This window comes from Bos indicus, chromosome 28 (assembly GCF_029378745.1).
Source record: "Bos indicus isolate NIAB-ARS_2022 breed Sahiwal x Tharparkar chromosome 28, NIAB-ARS_B.indTharparkar_mat_pri_1.0, whole genome shotgun sequence".
Classification (NCBI taxonomy): Eukaryota; Metazoa; Chordata; class Mammalia; order Artiodactyla; family Bovidae; genus Bos; species Bos indicus.
Genome location: NC_091787.1, coordinates 32,789,512 through 32,812,650, shown reverse-complemented (window position 1 = coordinate 32,812,650; position 23,139 = coordinate 32,789,512). Strand labels below are relative to the sequence as shown.

The following is a 23,139-nucleotide window of genomic DNA, read 5'->3' as shown; positions in this document are numbered from 1 at the left end:
GGTAACTACACAATACCGTATTCTCACCCCTAAGACTGGATTACCTCTGCCATCTGATCATTGTTATGCAGCAAGTCTCATTCTTAACTAATGTTTATTTATACAAATTAATTTCCTAGGCTTCATTCCATACCAGGATAATGAGGGTCATTTTTATAAAGGGGGCTTTTGTTCCAGATTAATGTGCTATATAAAAATGATTTTAACATAATGCTCTTTCATCAAGAATTACTTTGGAATCCAAGTTAACCAAAGAAGGTTGCTTTTCTCCTTGGGCCAGGACTAAATTTCTGACAAACAGGCTCAGAGGGTTTTTTGTTTTTGTTTTCTGATAAGATTATCCACACAAAGGCTGATCAGCTTGTCAACAGTGAGTGGGGAAAAACAAATGTACAGGCAAAACTTACCTTTGTTTTTTGTTTTTAATCCACCCACGGGTAATTTTTCAATCTTTTAAATTTGTTTAAAGACATAACTACATATTTTTACTATTTTTTTTTTCTTTAATCTACAGTATTGCTTTTTTACAGGGTGTTTGCTATAAACATGGCTTATTTAGGAGACAGTGGATTTATTGAGATTATGTAAGGGGGGAATTAAAATACATTCCAGGATGACTCATATATTGGGTTTATTTTCTTCATTGTCAAATGGAGAAATTTCAATGCAAATATTTTACTCTTTTTGTAATTTAAAACTTTGAAACCATTAATTTTGGGAATACTACAGGAATTTTTCTCTGAGTTTTTTAAAAAACTTTTTCTAGGCATACTAATCTATAGGGGTGTAGGTTAAGGATCCAGATGACATCATGTACATTCTTATTTTATCCACTTATATGCTTTTGGCAGAGAAAATCCTGAAGTGTTATTGGTTAGGTGAAACCATGAAGTATAGGATTGGGGGCAACATTTCCTTGCAGTGAATCCACTTGAAAACACTGGCTTTGTTGAAAATGTTTTTCAAAGTATTGATTGCAATCAGTTTTGTAGCTTCAAGTTCTGTGTATATGGACTGGGATCAACATGTATAGTTGAAGACAGGAAATAACCACCCAGGGTCAAGGGTAGATTTACTTGGCTGGGCTTTGAGGAAGCAGCCTGTGGGTTTCACAAGACCCCTTGCCCAGGCATTAAATAACTTTATTTTCCTGTGAAATATTTTACTCTCTAGAGTAAAATCAAGGCCTCCAATAGACCTGGACGGTTGCCAGGGGCCTCTTCCTTATCAATTCCGTGCACATGCGGTGCATCTTGTCTTGAACCTTTATAACTTCTAAGTGGCCAGAAAGAAAGTAGACTGAATTACGGGAATTTCTGATAGACTTTTCCAAGATGCAAACCTCATACTGTCCTCTCTGGATCTGAGTATTGAAATCAAAGGAAAAATACCTTCCAGAGGATTCAGATTATTACTAAGTAGTATCCAAATCCCTCCATTTGGATTTCAAAGCCTGTACACTTTCTGTGTTCCTATGTCCCCCAAATGTGCCTTTAAATAAACCTTCCTACTCCAGCCAAACTGCTTTTCCTTTAGTCCCTAGACTTAGTGACCCCCCATTTCCTTCTCTTTGCTCCAGCTCACCTCCCCACCTAGCATGCCCTTCCCACCCCCAGTTTATTCAGCATCACAGCTTGAGTGCCAGGCCGTGTGTTTGGTTCTGGGATACACAGGTGAATGAGACTGACATCTCTCGCCATCCAACTCTTGTTTCCAGTCTTATTTTCCCTGACCTCTCAGACCTTTTCACCCTTTCTCTCTAGGGGGTATCATTTAGCCCTCACTTGATATTATCATGCAACCTTGTTATTTCATACAACTTGTGAATTTTACCCAATTATAGATAACTTTAATGCAGTTGGCTTGTTACTCCAACTAGACTTGTGGATCTATTTTATTGTACATCTTGAAAAAGAGTTTGGAAAAAAAGAAATGCCTAACCTCTGATCCCTCAGGATTTGTGTTGAATTGCTTTGGTGTTCTATAGAGTTCTCCAGTTTCTTCTATTGAAAGGAGGAGTTGAGAACCATTTCCCTTGGACCAGAAATCCTGCTTTTCCTAGTCTTTAGTGCTTTGGGTTGAGTCTTTGGGTAGGAAGTTGTGGATAATTATTTGTGGTTGTAGGGTTATGAGGCCTTCAGTCCATGGCTGGCTCCTGTGATATCTGGCAAGTAACAGAAGAGAAGGTTAAGCCCAGAACCGTTACAAAGCAGAGCTGAAAAACTTCTATGCTTAATTAATGCCAGTCCTCAGAAGGGGAAGGGTCTTGCCGAGGCTACACAGTGGGTCTAAGCTTGGACCTAGACCTGGGCTCCTCACCACTTGGCTGTGCTTTTTCCCTCTGCAATGACACCTCCTTGGTAACTAGGAGTTATTTCTTAGAAACTTTACTAGGGGCTCAGCACTATAAGAGATTCAGAAATTTGTAGATTGCGTTATGAAACTTACACGTCTAGTTGGGGAGAAGGCATAGAAAATGGGAAACAAATAATAATGCAAAAAAAAAAAGAGAGAGAGAGATATCAAAGGGGTGTGAGATGAGAAGTGCCAAGGGACTTTAAAGAAATTAAGGATTCTGCCTTGTTACAGTCATCTGGGAAGGTTCCCTTGAAGAAGCAAGCTAACCTGTTTCTTGAAGGGTAGTTAGAGTAGGGAGGTGAAAGGAAGGAACAGATGAGGAGTCGCCACACCTCTACCTCATCATCCCCCTGCCCCTCCTATCATCTCCCAGGCACATGCCCAATCCCATGACCTCCCACGAGAAATCCAAGGAAAAGCCCCTCACAATCAGGCAACATGAATTTCCTGTAATTTAGAGGAAACAGTGGGGCTTCTCCATGTTTCCATCTGACTTTCATTTGTTGTTGCTCTGAATGGTTCCAGCCTTCTTCAATTGAGGCCCATTTAAACATTTTCTGGCTTTTCTTGTTTTTATGACACTTGGCATAGCCTAATTATTTTGACCCGAGCAGTTCACTGGGGCCATATGAAATATGGGACAAAGGTGACTGTCGACAGGACGTAGAGAATGGGGGTGGAGTGGTGAATTTCACCCCATTCTAGTGGCTGGATACCAGCTCAGTTGCTTTGGGCAGAGGAGAGTTTGTGAACCCATTTGAGTAGGACAAAATCAAAATAAAGCAGACTGGCCTTGTAATGGTGAAGAGCTCTAATTACTTTGACTTCTCAAAGCCAAGATAATAATGATGGGTAACATTTATCAAGAGCCTGCCAGGAACTCTTGTTAGCACTTTTCAAGCTATTCCCTTTTCTTCATTTTTTTCAATCTATCCTCACCACCACCCTGTGAGGAAAGATTATTCCCAGCTTATAGGTGAGAAAAATGAACTTAGGTAATTTACCAGATACTCAAGTTCAGACCGAACAGAGTGGTTTCAAGTCCTGTGTGCTTAACCATTATCCTCACTGCAGCTCAGTAGTAGTTGATGTATGTAGAGGGATCTTCCACCCCAATGCTCCTTGTCTCAGGAATAGCACGCTTGAGTGTCACTGGAGTCAGAGCCAGAGATGCTGACATGGGGTACCTGCCATGTGACTGGGGGTCCAGGAGGCAGCATATGAGGAGCTGGTGAGCTCATGTCCTGTGAGACAGTTACCTTCCTAGGATGGGAGCCCAGTCTTTTGCAAGGTTTTTAAACAGTTAAAATCCATATTTTTATGGATAATCTTTAAAGATTGTCCTACATGTAAAATCTGATGGAGCAGCCAGATGGTGCTATGCAGAGCACACCAAGACAGTATTTGTCCTCAGCATATGGTCACTGGTTATCTCGCTTAAGCCCACAGCATCTCCAGATTTTGGTGTTCTCATCTGTTCAGCATGGATCTTGTGACATTGGGGGAGTTGTGTAAGATGAGACCTCTAATGAAGATCAGAGTTAGGGCTTGAACAGGTCACCTTACTCCACAAACCCATGTCTTCATGCTGTTCTCACTAACAGACTTCTGACAGCAAATGATCTGGAGGAGAAGTCCACAGACCTGGGTGCTCCTGGGTTGGTATTATTAGTGTAGCCTTGAGCCCAGGGAGGGTCAGGCCTGCTCATGCCTAAACCCAGTCCAGCCCCGCGCCTACGTTCCGCTTGCTCTGTGTTGACCAGCAATGTCCTGCTGTGCGCTCCCATTTTCAAATGTGGCAGGGGCTATGTCTGAAGATAAATTATAGTAGAATACGGATGATGGTTTTATAGTTTGAGAACATCTTTAGAAGGTGAATATGCCCTTAGGAAATATACTAAATGCTGTGTCTAGTGTAAAGTCACAACCCAGACTGGTCCTTACCTCCCAAGGTTAAAAGCATGCAGTATTTCTGAAGTGTTCTGGCAGGGCATTCTTCATCAGGCCATGCAGTGCGCCTGGGTTACACTAAAAACCCATGCATTTTACCTTTATCTGAGTTTCAGAGAGCGTATCAGTGCAGTCATGTGGAATACATGTTAGAATGCTAGGGGGCTCTTGACAAGACTGGCTCAGTGGCAGATATGGTGTTTATGGATGAACCAATAATAATAATGATATTAGTAATAATAATGGTCCTTATCTGTATAGCGTCTTATGGTTTAGAAAATAATTTAACATACACACAATTAGATCCTAAGCTGATCTTCAAATAGAATCATTGGGGCAAGCATTAATTCTGAAGACATAAATACCAAAGTGAAAATGGAAATGAAAATCTGATTGACATCTTCTGCCAGTCTTGTTTACTAGAAGCCGTTTAGGGGGGAGGAAAACAAAAAGGGAAGGAAGGTATCCACTGAGTCAACACATGTAAGCAAATAGAAACTTCTGCCTCAAAGTGGAAATGTAAATACACATTGTGTTCAGCGGGAGATTTGATGTGAGGTGTGAAATTAAGTCCGGGAGACCTGACCCTTTGCTTGTCTTCTGATTCTCACCCTGGGCTGGTGGTGTATCTCAAATTCCGGAGGCAGCATGATCTTTCCTCCACTCCTTTGGGTGTCTGACAATCTGTAAATCCACAAGGAAGCCTTTCTTGCAAGGATTTTCCTGAACAGTCTTATACAGACAGCATGAAGTGATCAAAAGAATGAGTCATATTTCACATTTGCCTTGTCCAGCTCTGAACAAGGGAGCATGTATACACACAGGCAAATTAAGATAACTTCTCTGTAACCACAGGCAGAGTCCAGTGCCTAGAACACTCTTGAGAAATGGCCAGGCAGGGCTGCGGCCAGAGTGGGAAGAATGAGACACTTGCTTGAGGCCCCAAATCTAAGGAGTCACCAAAAACCTTAGTCATCAAGATAAATAACATGTGCTCAGTCACTTCAGTTGTGTCCGACTCTTTGTGACCCTTATGGACTTGTAGCCTGCCAAGTTCCTCAGTCCATGGGATTCTCCAGGCAGGAATACCAGAATGGGTCGCCATGCCCTTCTCCAGGGAGTCTTCTTGACCAAGGGATTGAACCCACATCTTCATTGCAGGTGATTACTGACTGAGCCACCAGGGAAGCCCCAAGATAAATAATAGGTTCATGCAGTATTTTAAAGCATCAAAATGCAAAAAAATGCATGATGAATAAAATGTTAGAATCTCAAATAAAGGCAGGACAAATAGTGATTTTAGTGTTGGCATTTAAGTACTGAATTTCATGAGTCAGTAGGGGTTAGAATAACAAACCCAGCACAACTGGCGGCTCTGCCATCTATGTGAGCACTTTAATTGTTCCTGGAACAGTGTTCAGCACCTTCCAGGCATTTTCTCTTGATACATTTCAAAGAGACCAGTTTGTCCTACAGTAAATCCAAATCTATTTGATAATAAACCATATTAGAGAGTTCCTTCACAGACTCCATAAATTCCATTACCGTTCATTTTGTCTTTGTTAAACATTTGAGTTGAAAATTACAATCCCTTTATTCACAATGGTCATTTCAGACACACAGCTCAAAAGGAATAGCATTAACTTTAAAAAATACACTAGCACACTTGAACCTATTCAGCACCATAGCTTCGTAGACTCCAACTGATGATTTTTATTAAGTATACTGCAGGAGGGGAAAAAATCAAGAATAATTATAAATTCATATATACGTCTCTTATGGGCATACAGTGACTTGAATGGGATGAATGCAGAATTTATCTGTTTCCCCAAGAAAATCACAGAGATGTTCTGATTAAGCCCATAATCTAGTCGATGTGAAATTCTAGCCAAACGTATGGGGCACATTTTCTCTTCTGAAAGTACTTTTGATAAGAAATGCATTACAAACTCATCAGTTTGGCTTCCTGTTAACAAAAAGACAGCAGCCGTCTGGATCATTCTGGGTTCACAGTGAAACTGCCACACCATGTACCCTGCAAGTAAAGCTGTGCAAGTTTGACAAGGGGCAGATGAATCCGGGAGTTATTGTGCAGGGGTTTAAATCTATGCGGCAGCTGACGGTTGAAATAATCATCTATATATCGCTCTGAGCTAGCTGGGGAAAGGTTGACGCTGTATATTTTCAACATATCTAGTCTAATGGTTAATCTGTTGTCTTGGATGGGCTCTTGCCGGGTGGACTTGGAGCACACACTGACAGCTCCGAGGAATTGCTCATGGTGGATGTGGTTGGCCTTGATTCTCAAAGTGCACGGTGGAGGGCTCTAACTTAGCTCGCACGGGAAAATGAGAAACTCACCTGACTGGTCTCCCCCGAGGCAAGGGAGCCTGCCGGACAAATAGCAGATTTGGTGGGAAGGACATTCGAGGCTCTACACTATTAATACTCCATCCCTCCTGACTTCCCTCCTGACTTGACTTCCCTCCCGACTTTTCCACATCTGTGCACTGGGAGTGAGTTCCGTATGTGTTGCTTTCATTGTCTGGCTATCTTGGCAGATTGGAAAGAGCATTGTCCTTTTTGAAAACTGGAAAGCTAGGAAAATGTGAGAAGATAGGAGCAGGAATCAGCAAACCTTTGCTATCAAGGGTAAATGTGTTACACTTTGCGGGCCACACGGTCTCAGTTGCAGTTATTTATCTCTGTGTTGTAGAGTGCAAACAGCCAGAGATGCTAGGTAAAGAAATGCCTGTGGCCATGTAAAGATAAAACATCAGTTAGAGCTACTGGAGGTTCCATTTCATATCATTTCAATGTGTTATGAAATATTATTCGCCTTAGATTTCCCCTCAACCACTTTAAAATGTAAAAATTATTTTTAGCGTATAAGCTCTACACAAATATGTTCCGCAGTATAGTTTGCTGATTCCAGAACTTGAGAAATATAAAAAGAAAGATGGCAGCTGTTGGTGCCAGGAACTTGGCAGATTTCATCCTTATTCTGAAGCTTGTCCCCACAAAACATGTATTACATGTGTCAGGGTTGCAGAAAGAAGTGAGACACGCTTTTTGACCTCAAAGCTTTATTGGTGTTGGGAGTAGCAAGCAGGGAGAGAAGGAGAGGAAAGTTGAGAAGAAGCTGTTTTGGTTGAACTCCTATACATTTTCTTCCTGTTTAATTCAAAGTAAAAGCTTTCTTCTACTGTCTTCCCAACTCCAAACTCCATAGTGAAAGTTCAAAGACGTTCTTGCAGTTCTCACTTCCACTGTGTATTTGCTTTTAAACTTTTCTTGTTTTCTCTGTCTTCATCTCTAAGAAGCTTATACATTGTAATCTTTTCTTGAGATTCTTCTTTGCCCTTGAGGTGATGGAGACAGTTATTCCAAGAAAAAAAGAAAAGTACCGAAGGCAACTGGATTGCCAAAAGAAATTTTCTACCGAATACTGAGCAGGGCAAGAGCACCGGGCAAGTTGTAATGACAGGTCAGATTGTTAGTAAAGATATTTGAGCTGAGATTCTAGATACAGGAGACTGGGGAATGTTGGACTCTAACCAGGATGCATATAGAACAGGAGGCTGTGGTTTGAGATGGGCTGCGTCGGTACAGAAGGTACATCTACACCACCAGATTTGATTCTTGAGGATCTGTTAGGCCACAGTATTTCTGTAGAGAACATTACAAACCAGGTCATGTGGATTCTGTTAATATATTTATATAGTATTTCTTCTCTCTCCCATGCAGGAGCTGAATTCTTTCATTACTCTGTGTTGATGGCCTCAAACTTACACAATTCAGGTTTCCTAGGCAGTGAATAGAGCCAGAAATATACCCTGTGATTAACTTCTACATAACCCATTGTTCCTTAAAGTCTCCCTCCCCATTCTCCTATTAGCTCCACAAAAGCCAGAAATGAAAAAGCTCCAACAAGCCCCCCTTCCCTGCCCCCTCAGTCTCCCGTGGGGTGCTACGCCCCATGCCTGGACTCAGGCAGCCTGGGGACTCTTTCCACCCTCATTTTACATGGTAACAGGTCTGTTGTTTCCAGCCTCCATCCTTTAGGTTTTCCAAATAAATGTATTTACTATTTCTCAGCTAGAAGTTGTAAAATGATCCTGCCTGATACTGTACATGGTAAAGTGATTATTCAGTTGTAGAGAGTTATGTATATTGTGTTGGTGATATTATTAGTGTTCACATTGCTTTGGGTAGGGAGTATCCTTCATTTTTAATGAGCTCTGTATTAATATTCACCATGATGTTTCCAAAAAATCAGATTTTGGGGGGATTGATTTTATCAATAATACTGCAAAAGCTTCACCAAACTTCTTGGTGAAATATGGTGCAGTGGTAAAGAAGCAGCCTGCCAAGCAAAAGATGTGGGTTTGATCCCTGGGTTGGGAAGATCCCTTGGAGAAGGAAATGGCAATCCACTCCAGTATTCTTGTCTGGGAAACCTCATGGACAGAGGAGCCTGGTGGGCTGCAGTCCATGGGGTCACAAAGAGTCAGATGCTACTGAACACACACACATATACACACATACACTAGGTTGTCAGACCAGAAACTCTTACTTCCGGGATATCACCCACTTTAATTTCCCCGTGTTCTTGAGCTGCCTACTGACCTTGTAGGCATAGAACTTGGCTCAGATGCCTGTCTTACTTTATTGTAGCTGCTCAGCCCATTGATGGGCACCTAGCATTCCCACCACAAGATTCATCCTGAAACAATCGTTAAGTGCTCCTTTATAGCAGTTATGTGACCAAACTCACAGGATGGGTTATTTATCTGGCATTTGTTGTTGTTGTTCTTATTTTGCCTTCATTGCTTATGGGAACATTCATACCCTCTCACTCGTCTGGTTTGAGTGATAGACAGCCAGGGTTCTGGTGGTCTATAATTGTAAGACAGGAAATGTCCCTTTGTAAAATAGGTGCCATTGTGTGCTGCAAGCCAGGGATTTCTCTTTCCTGGCTACACTGTAAGACCTTGGAATTTGCTAGCCCAGATTTCCTAGTGAAAGTCTGAGGCAGTCATCCTATAGAGAGGTTGAATCAGCCTGGGAGTTTTGTCTATCATGAATCAGTTTGTTGAAAAGTGTATTACCACAACTTACTTGATTTTTCTTGGGAGGAAGGGAAGTTTGATAAACCCAGGCAACAGGAAGCACACTTATTCAATCTCTAGTCCCACAATTTCATAAGTTGCCATTTTTAGTAAAACAGCATTCACGCCCTGAAAGGCTGAAAACACACACCCGATTCTCACTGATATCACTCACCATACATGGAGATGTGACACATCACCCTTTCTTAGGAGTGGCAGACCCCTGGCATTTAATGCAAGTTAAGCAGCGGTATCACAACCAAGGAAGCTAACCAAGCCAGTGGTTTGAGATGAAAATGATAGTTGCATATTGAGGATTGATGACTTGGACTCTAATGATTATTCAGGAGGATGCATTTTAGCAGTGTTTAGAAGATAATGAGTTTGGTCTTTCTGCAAAACTGAATTGTCTGTGTCTTGTATATATCATGGGGGGAGAAAGGAACTCTGTATATTTGGGGAAATGATGACACAAGCAAGATTGTCTGCTGACACATTATCCCATCTGACATCGATGACAATAATGCAGCGAAAAGAATTTCAAGAAGTCATCGGGGGGAAAAAAGGAAAAACCCTGCAATTTAGCTGTGAGGGAAGAAACTTCCATTTTAATTTAAAACTATAATTTTGTTCACTGTGAAAACTGGTTTGGAGCTTTTCCAATGAAAAATTTCACAAAGGATTAATTTCAGTTTTCTTTTCTTGTTATTGTTTGGCAGTCAAGGTTGGAGCTAGATCACGCTATCCCAAAGACCCATTTGAGTTCAAGAACACAGCTCACAATTCTCAGCTTGTGACCGAGCCAGGTGAAGGAGCTCTGGAATCCATCCCAATTTTTAATAACTGCACCCCTTAATGTTCTACCTTAACATGCTGAGCTCAGGGGGAGAAGGAAGATGTGCTACTGTGGATTTCAGCATGCATCTAGCTTGTTGGACAGCAAAATACCAAAGAGAAAACCCATACAAAATGATAAATAATCATTAAAACGACCCTCCCCCCAAACTCGCAGCTTGCACAGGACTCCAGTCGGAAGCCCTGTTAGTTCGATGCCTCTGCGTTCAAACCACTTTGCATGCCTCTTACTCTGAGTGATTCCAGTGTGAATATGACATTACTAATGATCTGCTAAGTGTGTGCAGATGTGGGTTTCGCCAGATGTGGTGATTAATAACGTAATGAAGATAGCCAGTTGACTCATGTTTATGGGTTGTTTGCCTTTTATTACATTTCCGAGTTTATTTGCTTTGAACTATTTTTTAACTGCAGCCAACAAACTCACCTTTAAGTCTCAGAGGGCATCATCCCCCTAAACCCTGCTGAGGAAACAGGGACAAAGGAATGTGCCCCAGGCTGGAGCTGAGAATTGGGTCCACTACAGGTCAGCTCTGGACTACATAGGCAAGCTGAAATTGTTGCCCAATTTACTCAAAGTGCCCGTGAAGAGGCATTGATGAACCTTTACACAGTGTTTGCAAGTTGGCTAGGCCAATAAAGAAAGGGATTTCTCTCTTTTTAAAAAGTGCAGTAAAGTATATGATCATCTTGAAGGGAGCCCGGAGTTCTGGCCAGTGTTTCTGGAAGACATTGCCTTGCTTTTGCTTTAAAAAAAGTGCCGATGAAAAGTTGAGTAAAATGTTGTTACAGATGCTCGGCTCTGCATTAAGGCTGTTGGAATTACCACCACATCTTAAATCAATTCCCAGAACATTGTCTGGAGGTTATGTCATTGAAATAATGAATCCTCTTTAGTCAAGTATAAGCAAACATGTTAAAACATCATTGTAACTTTAAATTAAACTCCAGCGCAAACCAAGGGATCTGAAGGCTCATTAGATTTGCCTGACATTTTTCTAGCACTGAGTCTTCCCAAACTGTAAAACTGTTAGATTCAGTGCCTATTAGACAAGCGAGCACTGGGAAGTTACAACAGCACATTAAGTGTTATAATACTTAGGGATGTGCAAAAACAAGCCCTTGAATTTTATGAGTACTCAGAGACTGGATGGAGTTCAGTTCCTATAAAAATTCCACATTGGATTCCTGAACTTGTTTGTGTTTTAAAGAAGCTGGTAAGTCAGGTTCCTTTAAAAGATCTTATCTTCCTACTGCTTCCACAGCAGGAGGACCTTAGTGGAAATGCCGGAGACAGAGGTGTATAATAATTAGCCAGAAACCAGGCTAACTGTGAACCTGGATGTGTGTGTTGGCATGAGGTAGTAGCCCATTCCTTTAATACTTGTCTTTCACCAAAGTAAGTCTCCCTTTTTAACTCAATTTTTATTCCTCTCATGTAGTCACAGAAGCCGTGAAATGAAAATTATATTTTATAGCCTAACTAAAAGTTTTCCTCAATCTGCTTTCCTTAAATATGCAGAAATTGATGGAATCCATATAAAAGGATAATAATTAAATATGGTTTATATCCTACTTAGGAGGCAGAAGTGATCACGGCTCCTCTGGTGGGATCTAAGCCACGTGTAATGGTCTCCATTACACAGCGTTCGTATATTTAAGCTGGAGACATTTCCCTGCACCACACCCCCCGCCCCCCGACCCTGCCCCATCTCTTCAGGGAACAGATCTGCATTTCCAGTACACGAGGAAACCTTTGAACATGCATTTCATTTAAGAGAACAAATCCCAGTTTAAATGCAGTATGATTATGATGGATGAGCTTTCTGAGTTGTGATGAAAATAAATCGTTTCCTTGCATAGTAGGTGCCTGACTTCAGCACCAGAACTAGGTGTTTCCCTGGAGCTGGCGAACAGGTATTAACTTGCAAGTCTTCCCTCTGAAGATCACTGCAGGTAAACAGATAGCGACCAGGTGCCAGATTAATGGACACTTAACAAGAGAGGGTTGTGTATCATTAGCCCAGTGTAAATGAGGAAAGTAAAGTTAAGCAAAAGAATCCAGCAGAAATGTCAGAGACTGTGACTTCCTACAAACACAGGCTTATTGTATAATTGGACAAAACCGTGGCAACATCTGGTGGACTTGACTAAAGCTAGGCTAGGGTAGGTAAAAAACCTTTATGGACATTTCATCCTACCTATAAGAAGGCTTGTGTGATAAGAAGAAAAGAATTTCCACCTCCTACTAGATCAACTCACATGCTACTCAATTAATCTAGGTCATCTTGAACAAAATACAAGCATTGCAAGTGGTCCATATTAAAAGATGACTTTGTATTACATGGGTAGTCAGTGCAAGACTTTCTACCCCATTCCAAGGTGGGAAAAGTGCAAAAATACACTTACACCCATACACATTCTCTCTGTCTCTCAGTCTTACTCCCTTTCTACTCCATCATTGCCTGGGATGCCTGGCCCCTCTCCTAGGAAAGGAAGATAAATGCAGGTCAAGAACAGAGTGCCTGCTTGCTTGCTGAGAGATGCATATCACCTCTAAGTGATTTTTTTCAATACCATTTATGTGGCTTCTATTTATTTCCTTTAATCTTTTAAGTGCTGTTTAGTCTCTGTGATTTGCTTGTGGATACTCATTTCTGATAAGATGCGTTATCCTTCCAGCCACATAGTTCCTTCCTGGAGACCTAAGTGACTGATAGGGTCACAGCCTGAGCCTGGGCCTCTGGCGGGCAGATGGGGTGGGGTGAGGGAGGGGAGCCTGTGCAGGGGGAGCAGCAGGTGATAGAGAGTAAGGGCTAAGGGCATTTGCAGGTCATTTATCTGCCTTTATTTCTTCCAGTCATGCTCTCACTTCCAACTACATTCTTGTTCCATTTCCTGTGTCAGCCAAAAGTTAGACAACCCCAGACTGACAGTAGAATAAAGGAGTGTACCAAGGCGATACTTGGAAGAAGGGTAGTTGGATTATCATGGTCTTTCCTGGTTGACTCAGACCTGCCTGCAGTGCTGGAAACCTGGGTTCGATCCCTGGATTGGGAAGATCCTCCTGGAGAAGGGAATGGCTACCCACTCCAGTATTCTTGCTTGGGAAATCCCATGGACAGAGAAGCCTGGCAGGCTATAGTCCGTGGGGTCGCAAAGAGTCAGACACGACTGAGTGACTAACACTAACACTGGATTATTATAAACTCTTTGAGGCCATATATCATAACATTAAATGTATTTAGTGTTTTCAGGGAAGTACCATATCATGCACGTTCTGATATGGGTCTTCCTGGATAATATCAAGCAGCTGAGATGACATCTCCTCCCCCACTTAAGCCTTGTACACCTTTAACACCTATCAAGCTTCTTTTGATGTTGTCGCTGCTAATATTTCTCCTCTTAGCTTTAAGGTAACTGCATGTCATTTTGAGTTTCAGGGATGCTTCCTCCCAGTCTGTGTTGCAGTCAACAATAAGAATCCAAGGATCCTGCTTTTCCCTCTTGACATTACAGCTTTAGCCTGAATCGTGGGGGTGGGGAGAGGAAGACTAGGATTTTGCTGCTGGTGCCCTTGGGTGACAGGCTGGGTATGCATCTGCTAATTATCAAGCAGCTCTCTTAAAAAAGGCACGATGCAGGCTACTACATCTCCAGAGCTTCTTAGTGGGTGTCTTTGGGCAAAAGCAGTAGAGTATGCTGTGTTGTTTGTGAGCAGAGCTTCACATTGCTTAGCAATCTGTGTGGTTTAAACATTTGGAAAACAACCTGTGGTTTCCAATAGTCTCTGCTGCCCTGCTCTCCTGCCCACCACCCCTCTCCCTGCAATCCCCCGCATCATCAGAGATATCATTCACTGGCAACCTCCTCCTTCGTTTGGGTGCTTGCAGCCCCTTTCTCCCATCTTAATGAATTGAGAAAGGACCCCACATGCACAGCCCCACAGGCCCTCTCTCCTGGGAGGTGGAGGGACAAGAGCTGCATTGGGCTGGGATTCTTGAGCCAGAACCCACCAATGTTCCCAGTCCTGATGGATTGAAACATTGGCTGTTAAGGCCTCCAATCCTTGCCTCTCCAAGGCTCTTTTCCTCTGGCGTGCAGGAATTAGGAACCGGTTTTGTTGGTTCATTTGCAGAAGCAGCCAGCTGGCAGCTCTCATGCTGCTGCTTCAAAGACAACTCTGTTTCTGATTTTTGGTCATCCAGCAAGGCAAAGGAACCAAAATGAATTCTAAGCAGAATGATGGCGTCCTCCCATATATACATCCATATTTTTGCAATTTCTGTTCTTTCTATTGGCAGGGTGTTTATAAACTGTTTTAGTCTTTGAGAGTGCATGTTCAAATGCTGGAGTGTTGAGAGGTGATGCTCTCACCTCCTCTAAGCCGGGCTCTTTGACTAACGCCTTGGTTTTTGTCATTGGGTCCTAAGACACGGCCACGAATTCCTAGTGAGTGACTGAGCCGTAAGTGTGTGTCCTTTGATATCTTGCCTGTATTTCACAGTCTGTCCTCAAACTGTTCATAATCTCATGAGCTGCCTGTATTTCCAGTTGAAGATGAACAGCCGTCGACACTGTCACCCAAAAAAAAGCAGCGCAACGGAGGCATGCGGAACTCACCCAGCTCGTCGCCCAAGCTGATGAGGTAAGGATGGATGGGGGCCCGGGCTGTGCAGTGGGTCCCCTGGTGGCAGGTCCCCCTCTCGCTCCATCTCCTCTCATCGCCCCCCCACCCAACCCTCCAGGGCCCAGCGGCTCCCCTCCCTAGTAAGCTCGCAGGGGAGGAGGGGACGAGATCGTTAGATGGCTTCTTAAAGACTGGAGTATTTATTCTGTCAGCTTGTCAGCAGTTAATGATAGAGCTGAAAAAATTCTGTCATGAAAAACAGTTTGAAAAGCTGTTTGAAAAATACATAGGCTTTAAAGTCTGAGCTGTCACCATGTCCTGTCTATGTGTAGTTCCTAAACAGCAGTGGCACTAATGACGGCAGCAGCCAATCAGAGGGATGTGTGTGGTTAGTTTGCCTCCGGCAAGTCTCTTTCTGCTGGAGTCCCTCCGAGGACTGTTTTCTGTACTTAAGGCCATATGTGAGATGTATCATCACAATCAAAAATGAACCTGAAGATTACCTTCTCTTTATCCTGTCGATTGAAATCAAATTTCTGTTAATTGATTTTGACTGATAAAAAAGTCTAATAATCTGTGGACTTGCCAAAGCAAAGTTCAAAAGTAATCCACTTCTGCTCAGGCTAAAAGCAATATTAATTATGGAATAGAGCTTGTGTGCACTCTTCTGCTCTCTTTCTCTCCTTCCCTCCCTCCTTCTGCCCCTCTCTCTGCTCCTCACTTGCTCCCTTCCTTCTTTCCTTTCTTCCCTTCTCTCTATCTTGACTGCAGCTTCCTCTAGGAAAAGGCAAGTGAAGCCAATTTTTCAGTAGACTTCTGTTGGTTCCTCTTCTTGGCCTCTTCATCTTTCCTCTCCTTTTTTTTGTCTCCGATTCATCTGCCAATCCTAGTGCTTATTTCCCCATCATCCTCACTCTCCAGCACCTCAGTGAAACAGGGATGATTTCAGATTTGCACTTTCCCTAAATGTTGCCTGCCATGGGAACACCTGCCATCTTCATGGTGCGTTCTTCTTCTCATTGCCACTGGCCAGTCTCCTCCCTTTGATGATTGATACAAAAATCAGGATGAATTCCTCCTCCTCCCTACCTTTTCCTAGCATTCGCCTCTTCCTGCCTCTCCACAACCACCTTTCTAGGATGGAGACAGGGCAGTTCTTCATGTGGTTGAGAACACAAGTCCCAGAAGACTCACCCAGCCCCATGTCCTTTTCCATCACAATCCTCTCTCCCTGTTCAGTGTTTCCTGTCTCCCATTTGCTCAGTCTTCCTTGGGTGCTGCTGATTTACCTGCTTGTTTACAGTTTGTGAGGAGAAATAAAACGTGCCAACTGCCAAGCCCTTGTTTTTCCGGTGCCACTTGTCATGCCCGCATCCATTCTCTATTGACTCACCATTAGGTGATCGCCTTATCTCATGCTAATGGTTTTATCCACTGAAAATACAGAGAAGCCCAGGCACTTGCTTTTGCCTAAATTTAGAGAAGCAAATAAATAAATAAAGAGAAGTCTGAAAAATCTGAAACCTTTGGAGCCAAATTCCCTGTCCCTGTTTGCTATGTAAAGTATGGCTCATTTCTTTGATCTTGAGTAATAATAATTCTGAGGAGTTATACTGTTTTCATATGCTTCAAAGCTGTGTCAAAGTTTTGCTGCTTAAGGGTACTTCTTTATTCTGTTGGCTCTTGGGTACCAAGATGACAGGTCTTCTGTACGAGGTGGAAGCTTTTTTAAGTCGTAACCTTCAGCAAAACATCAAATTACCAAATCCGGGGTAACATACTTCTACACAAATGCCTTTCCTGTAGATATATTATACCCTATATATTAAATACTTTAGTGTTACACGCTACATTTTATGTGCAATAGAAAGTGATGGTTTGAGGTAGCCTTGGGGGGACTTTTTTTCCACAAGCAGAAAAAGCAAGTATATACCGTATCAAGTATGGTTTTTACAGGACTTTCTGCCCGAAGGCCTTTGTAAATAAGTAATGATCAACAGATTGGCTGTGGGTTTTTGAAAAGCATGCCTGTGTCAGTTTGCATGATGGGGGAGAATTTTCAAAGTGGGTCTTGCTTTCATTGCCTGTCGGAGAGGGGCTGAGGGAGGCAGTCATCCCGGGCCGGGGCTGTCTGCTCTGCGGTACATCAGAATTGCTAAACGTGGGTCAGGCGGTGAGCTGAAACTTGCCGGGCTACAGAACTCAGGTTTCTGGTGTTGCTGCCTTTGGGCTGCTGCTATGGCTGTGGCTGCTGTCGCTGGAGCTCTTTACCCCGCCAGCCCATGACGACCTGGATCGGTGCTCAGTTGGAACGGGCTGTCCCATGACAAGGCAGAAAGTCTTAGACATCCCCCTCCTTGACTGCAACTTTCTGTGTTCCAGTACTTTATAGAGTCAAGATGAGAGTCTGTCTGTGGAGACTCCATAGGCTCTGTGGAGCCCTGTTGCTGTTGCCCTTCATTTCCAGAGTTGGAATGAAGAGCCCGTGGGTGGTTTGGTTTGAATCCCCAACTCTGGCCATGAAGTTGCCAGGGCTTATTTTTTTCTAGCTTCATCTTGCTGATTGACAGGAAGCAGAGTCCCTCCCACCCTCCACCACATCTGCAAACACTCCCTATCTACTCTATAAGAGATGGGACTCGCAGGTCCCATTCCTTATGACCTGAAACATCCATAAAGGAAGCTAATGACTCATTTGAAGTGGGTGTTTCGACATGAGTTTGTGGCTTGCTGCTTGAGCAGAATCAATCATTCTGAATGCGGGCAGGTTTTAGTGGCCTATGGGCAGTGATAGGAATCATTCTGAGAGAAACTGGAGAGCCCAGAATGGGCCGGGCTGGGCTCTAATTTACCACTGTGGCCTCTGCAAATAAAACAGACTCCTGCGTGAGGGGTCCTTGCAAGCCATCTGCCAGCAGGAAATGCAGCAGGAACTCTGTACTAATGGTCTTTGTCTCCCCTTTGTTCTGGTAGCAGGCCTACCCTGGCTTCCGAGTGTCACTTCATTCTCTGCAGCATCATTAGATGAGCTGCCTTGCTTGGTGTGTCTGGATCCTGAGGCAGTATGTTTTTTCAGTTACCCTGACACAGAAAAGTGCCCTCACAACCAGACTGAGCCAATGGCGAGCACCTGTGCTCCAAGTCAGGGGTCTGTGTGTCATGATAGAGACCTTTGGCTTCAGATCCCGCAAGGGAGTGGACTGAAGAGGTGACCAGGGCCCTGTTATTCTTCTCCCTCTTGGTCTCTTAACATGGAATGGTTTAAGGAGCCTCTCCTAGCTTTCCTCTAAAATCACCAAGCACCTGTTGCCCAGTTCTCCCTACTCAGTGGGTGTGTGCCCTGTAAGGAAAGCTGTATCTTCCTTCCATTTAAGGCTCTAGAGTGAAGCACTTTGTCTCTGAATAACCAAGTCAAGGGTTCTTAATTAGTAAGGAATCTAGTAAGGAATCTTACTCTAGTAAGTCTTACCTAATTGGGAAGATATGAACCTACATGGTTTAGTTTTGAAACCCATTTTGTTCACTGCTTCACTCCTGCAGCTGCTGGAGGGAATAGGGCAGTGCTCAGGCCATTGCAAGTGGCTTGATGTGGCTGGAGAAAGAGGTTCTTAGAGTTGACAATATGAGAGTGTTCTGCCTTCATTAGGGTGCTGCCAGATCCCATTAGGGCTCCCCAGGTGACGCTGGTGGTAAAGAACCCCCCTTCCAATGTAAGAGATGTAAGACACACAGGTTCAATCCCTGGGTCAGGAAGATCTCCTGAAAGAGGGCAAGACAACCCACTCCAGTGTCCTTGTCTGGAGAATCCCCATGGATAGAGGATGGTGGGCTACAGCCTATGAGGTAGCAAAGACTCGGACACAACTGAAGTGACTTAGCATGTACACAGACCCATTGACTATTCAATGAAATATATCTAGAAAGACTTTCTAGGGGGAAAAAAAAAAGCTCATTGGACACCATTTTGACTACAGTTGAAGGAGATTCTTGGATTCTCTGAATTCCAGCCCCATTTACTATCACATTCAGTTTATTTCATGACCACCTTCAAGTGGTTGCCTTCACAGATGCTTTTTGGCTGTTGAATAGATATCTTCAGTGGATAGACCGATATGGGGAAAATGCCCTGGATCCTTTGCTCTGTCCTCAGATGCACCCCCAAAGGTTATGCCTTTCAGCTGCCCACTTCTATTTCCTTTCTCAGATTAATTTTTATCTGGGAAAGGTTTAGAGAGAATCTACTGTACTCAAGATATTGTAGGTCTTTGAGGGTGTAAAAATAAAGTGGATTATAGTCTTCAGATTATATGGATTTAATGAAGTGAGTCTAACTTCATTCTAACACGACTTCACAGTCATGTCCGACTCTTTGTGACCCCATGGACTATACAGTCCATGGAACTCTCCAGGCCAGAATACTGGAGTGGGTAGCCTTTCCCTTCTCCAGGGGAATCTTCCTAACTCAGGGATCAAACTCAGGCCCGTGTCTTCAAAAGGCTCATGGTTTAATGTGGGAGACAGACAAGAATATACAGCAAAATAGAGTAAAGGCAGGGTGGCGACCTACCAATGTAGGCTGAGAGAACAGAGAGAGCCCTCATTGCCTCTGGTTTGGGAGGCTGAGCCTGGGCTGTGAAGGATGAGGAGAATTCTTCACTACCCACCCTTGTCCACTGTTTACCAGGTGCCAGGCATCATTTCTAGAGCATTATGCCTATTATTTCATGGAGTCCTAACTACATGAGGAGGGACCACTGTTTCATTTTATGGATAAGGAAATTGAATCACAGAGATATAAAGGGTAGTAAATCTAGTAAGTCCTACCTAATTGGGAAGGTATGAACCTAAATGGCTTAGTTTCCAAATCCATTGTATTTACTGCTTCACAGGGCAGTGCTTAGGCCATTGCAAGTGGCTGGAGAAAGAGGTCCTTAGTTGACAGTATGAGAGTGTTCTGGCACTTAGTCATGAAGGCCTTTCCTGTTGTAGACTAGAACCTTGCAGGTTTTTGAGGAAGCGATACCCTAACTTGTGTTTTGAGAGGATCACTGATGATGCTATAAGGAAGGGTTTAGAAGCCTGCATCTGGGCCTTCTGGAGACACTGACACATAAATTCAGAGGTGTGAAGAGAAGGCTTATCCCCGCCTTGGCCTCTGCCTAAGTCCTTTGGGTACCAAATCATTCAGGGTCTCTGTCAAACCGTGGGCCAGATGTAGGCTAAACAATCTTCCCAAGAAGGACATATAGCATTCCTGACATCAGTTACATCGCTTCCCTCAGGTGCTGGGGAACTTGGGATAAGACGCCATGAGCCCTGAGGATCTACCCAGGGTGTGTTGAGTAGACACTTTCCACAAAGAGATAGCCCCCAGCCAGGCTAGTGAGGATAAATGACAATGCCCCAGAGAGAAACTGAACACTGTGAAAGGAGCTTCATATCCTAAGACCCAGGAAACATGAGCGGTTTGTTTTCTGAATGAAAGTGGAGATATGATTGGAGAAAAACAGATTATCCTCCTTGTGGGCACTAACTGATCATTAAGTGAAATAAACTCATCTGCTTGTTAAGTTCCATCCCCTCCCTTTTGATTCATACCTCTCACTGGGTCTTTTTGTTAGGATTGCCAGCTTGAAAGGTTTTAGTAATAGAAAACGGCAAAGTGGCCTGAGTCCACTCAGAGTTGGAGACAGAATGCCATTCTTACAGTTCCGTCCACTGGGCAGAATGAAGAAGGAAAGCCAGGACAGCTTAGCTGAGTAAATTCACCTCTTAATGTACAAACAAATCACAAGTGACAGGCCCCCACAGGACTGGAGAGGAAAGAAATGGTGAGTCTCGTCATCCCAGGGCTGGGGTGAGTTGGACACAGCTCCCTGGACACAATGCATGCACAGCAGAGGGTCATTATCCCATCCCCTGGTTTCAGGAGCATCTTGTCCACTCTCCTCCAGGACTGAAGAACATGTCAGATCTCCTTGCTTGTCTCCCAAACATAAAGGCACTAATTTCCTTCTTCCTCTGAGAGCAGTGGCTGCCTAGCAAGAGATGACATACTCAGGAGCAACAGTTCTTAATTGCTTATTTGTTGGGCAGGGGAAAAAAAAGTACAAGTAGAGATACAGAAAGTGTGGCCAGAGTGGCCTGAAGGTTTTCTCAAGGTGGCTCCCAGGATGCCTATCTGGTGGGATTTGGGGATGGGGGTAGGGGCAGCCATGTCTCAGGAGAGATGAGCATTACCCAGGATGGTGAAGGCAATGGTGAAGGATGAATTAAGGTTGGAGCCAGAATCCCAAAGTCGGGATCCTTGCAACATAGCAGGAAATAAAATCCACCCAGAAATAAAATGTACCCAAGAATGAGGCAGATCCATTGAGTCAGAACCATTTATGGTACTGAAAACCCAAGTATGGGCCCTTTAGAGGAGACCACCTGAGATCCCCTCCAGTCTTCTCTGACTGGTGCAGCCAGAGATGCATGTGTGTGACCTGCTGCTCCTGAATGTGGCTCTGAAGGACTTAGTTAATACCTGCCAGGTTGCCTTCTGTGGAGTGGAAGTGTTGGAAACCAAGGAGGGTAAAAAACTGAAATATATGTTGTACTTAATAAGAATGAATATTTCATTTACTTTTTTATGCTTATTTGCTGATTAGCTCTTGGAGATAGAGGTCAGCAAGAGAGAGTCACTTGCATCTGGTTTAGAAATTTCCATCAAATGTTGACAGAACCCCTAAAGTTCCAGAGAGTCACAGAAAGAGAGTCAGAGCAGGTGACCTGGATTTGCTTGTGTCCCCAAATCTACATTCTCCATTTGAAAAGCAGGGACTAGAGTGAGGTATGTGAGGTATCTCCTTCAACTCTGCACTGACACCCCTCCATGGTCCCACTCTGGTCCTGTCCTTGTTGAACAGGACTATAACCTTCCAGTCTGTATGTTCCAAATAGATGTTAACTATGATAGGATTGACTTGAACCACAAAGACTGTCCATCTGGGTGAAACTTGACAACAATGATCCTTAAACTATAGCATGCATCAGAGGGATATAGAGCACCTTGTTAAGACAGAGTAAGTCTGGGCTTCACTGGAGAATTGCATTTCTTCAAAGCTCCCAGGTGATGCTGAGGCAACTGGTGTGGGGCCACACTTTGAGAACTGCTCCTTACATGAATCAGAGCAGTGGGAGAAACTTCATGTGATGGGGTCCCTTCTCACAGAAATATTCAGACCTGGCGTTGGAGCACTAAACAGTTGCTTAGTTAAGAACATCTGCATTGACCGCCACTGGACATCAAACATGAGTGCATTGTGCTGATCAGTTACAGCAGCTGGCTCTGGGCACCTACCAGGTAGCTTGAATGGTTACAGACATATTTATAGGGTCTCCTTCCCAGTCACCATGCACTATTACAGACGCTGTTCCTGTAAAGTGGGAAACAGCCCAAGAGCCTTGACTGTTCCCCAGACAAACTGTTACAGGAATCAAAGTTGAATGGGCTTTCTCTGGACACTTTTTCTGGTCTGCTTGGAAGGTCTGGGGTACTCTGTTGAAGAGATAGTCAGAGACCAGAGATCATTCATCATCAGCTTCTCTTGGTACTTGGTTGTTTATTGAGTATCTACTAAGTCCTCTGCTGGGTTCCAGAAATGTGTGGGGGAGTAAAATATGAGTTCCCTGCCCTGAAGAACATCACCAACTAATGGATAAGGCAGTCATGCAATTTATTATCTCTGAAAGATCATCTCACTTCTGTAAGAGTTCCTAGCCACGTCTGCCTGAGGTTACGGAGGAGGACAGCTCAAGAGGAGCATTTGATGCAAATTATGAGGCTTCAGGCTTTTGACTGTGTGGATCACAATAAACTGTGGAAAATTCTGAAAGAGATGGGAATACCAGACCACCTGACCTGCCTCTTGAGAAATTTGTATGCAGGTCAGGAAGCAACAGTTAGAACTAGACATGGAACAACAGACTGGTTCCAAATAGGAAAAGAAGTACGTCAAGGCTGTATATTGTCACCCTGCTTATTTAACTTATATGCAGAGTACATCATAAGACAGGCTGGGCTGGAAGAAGCACAAGCTGGAATCAAGATTGCTGGGAAAAATATCAATAACCTCAGATATGCAGATGACACCACCCTTATGGCAGAAAGTGAAGAAGAACTAAAAAGCCTCTTGATGAAGGTGAAAGAGGAGAGTGAAAAAGTTGGCTTAAAATTCAACATTCATAAAA

At 43.5% G+C, this 23,139-nt stretch overlaps 1 protein-coding gene across 15 annotated transcripts in view; it reads left to right on the top strand.

The window, feature by feature from the left end:
• KCNMA1 (potassium calcium-activated channel subfamily M alpha 1) overlaps positions 1–23,139 on the top strand; it is a 774,726-nt gene that overhangs the window by 651,958 nt on the left and 99,629 nt on the right. For 12 of the 15 annotated variants that reach the window (XM_070782104.1, XM_070782103.1, XM_070782107.1 and 9 more), the window contains one exon: positions 14,829–14,922. In XM_070782104.1, coding sequence (XP_070638205.1) covers positions 14,829–14,922 — 94 coding nt within the window. Of the gene's footprint in view, positions 1–10,138; positions 10,226–14,828; positions 14,923–23,139 lie in introns of all 15 variants that reach the window. The other 3 variants (XM_070782099.1, XM_070782098.1, XM_070782097.1) reach the window with 1 other exon arrangement.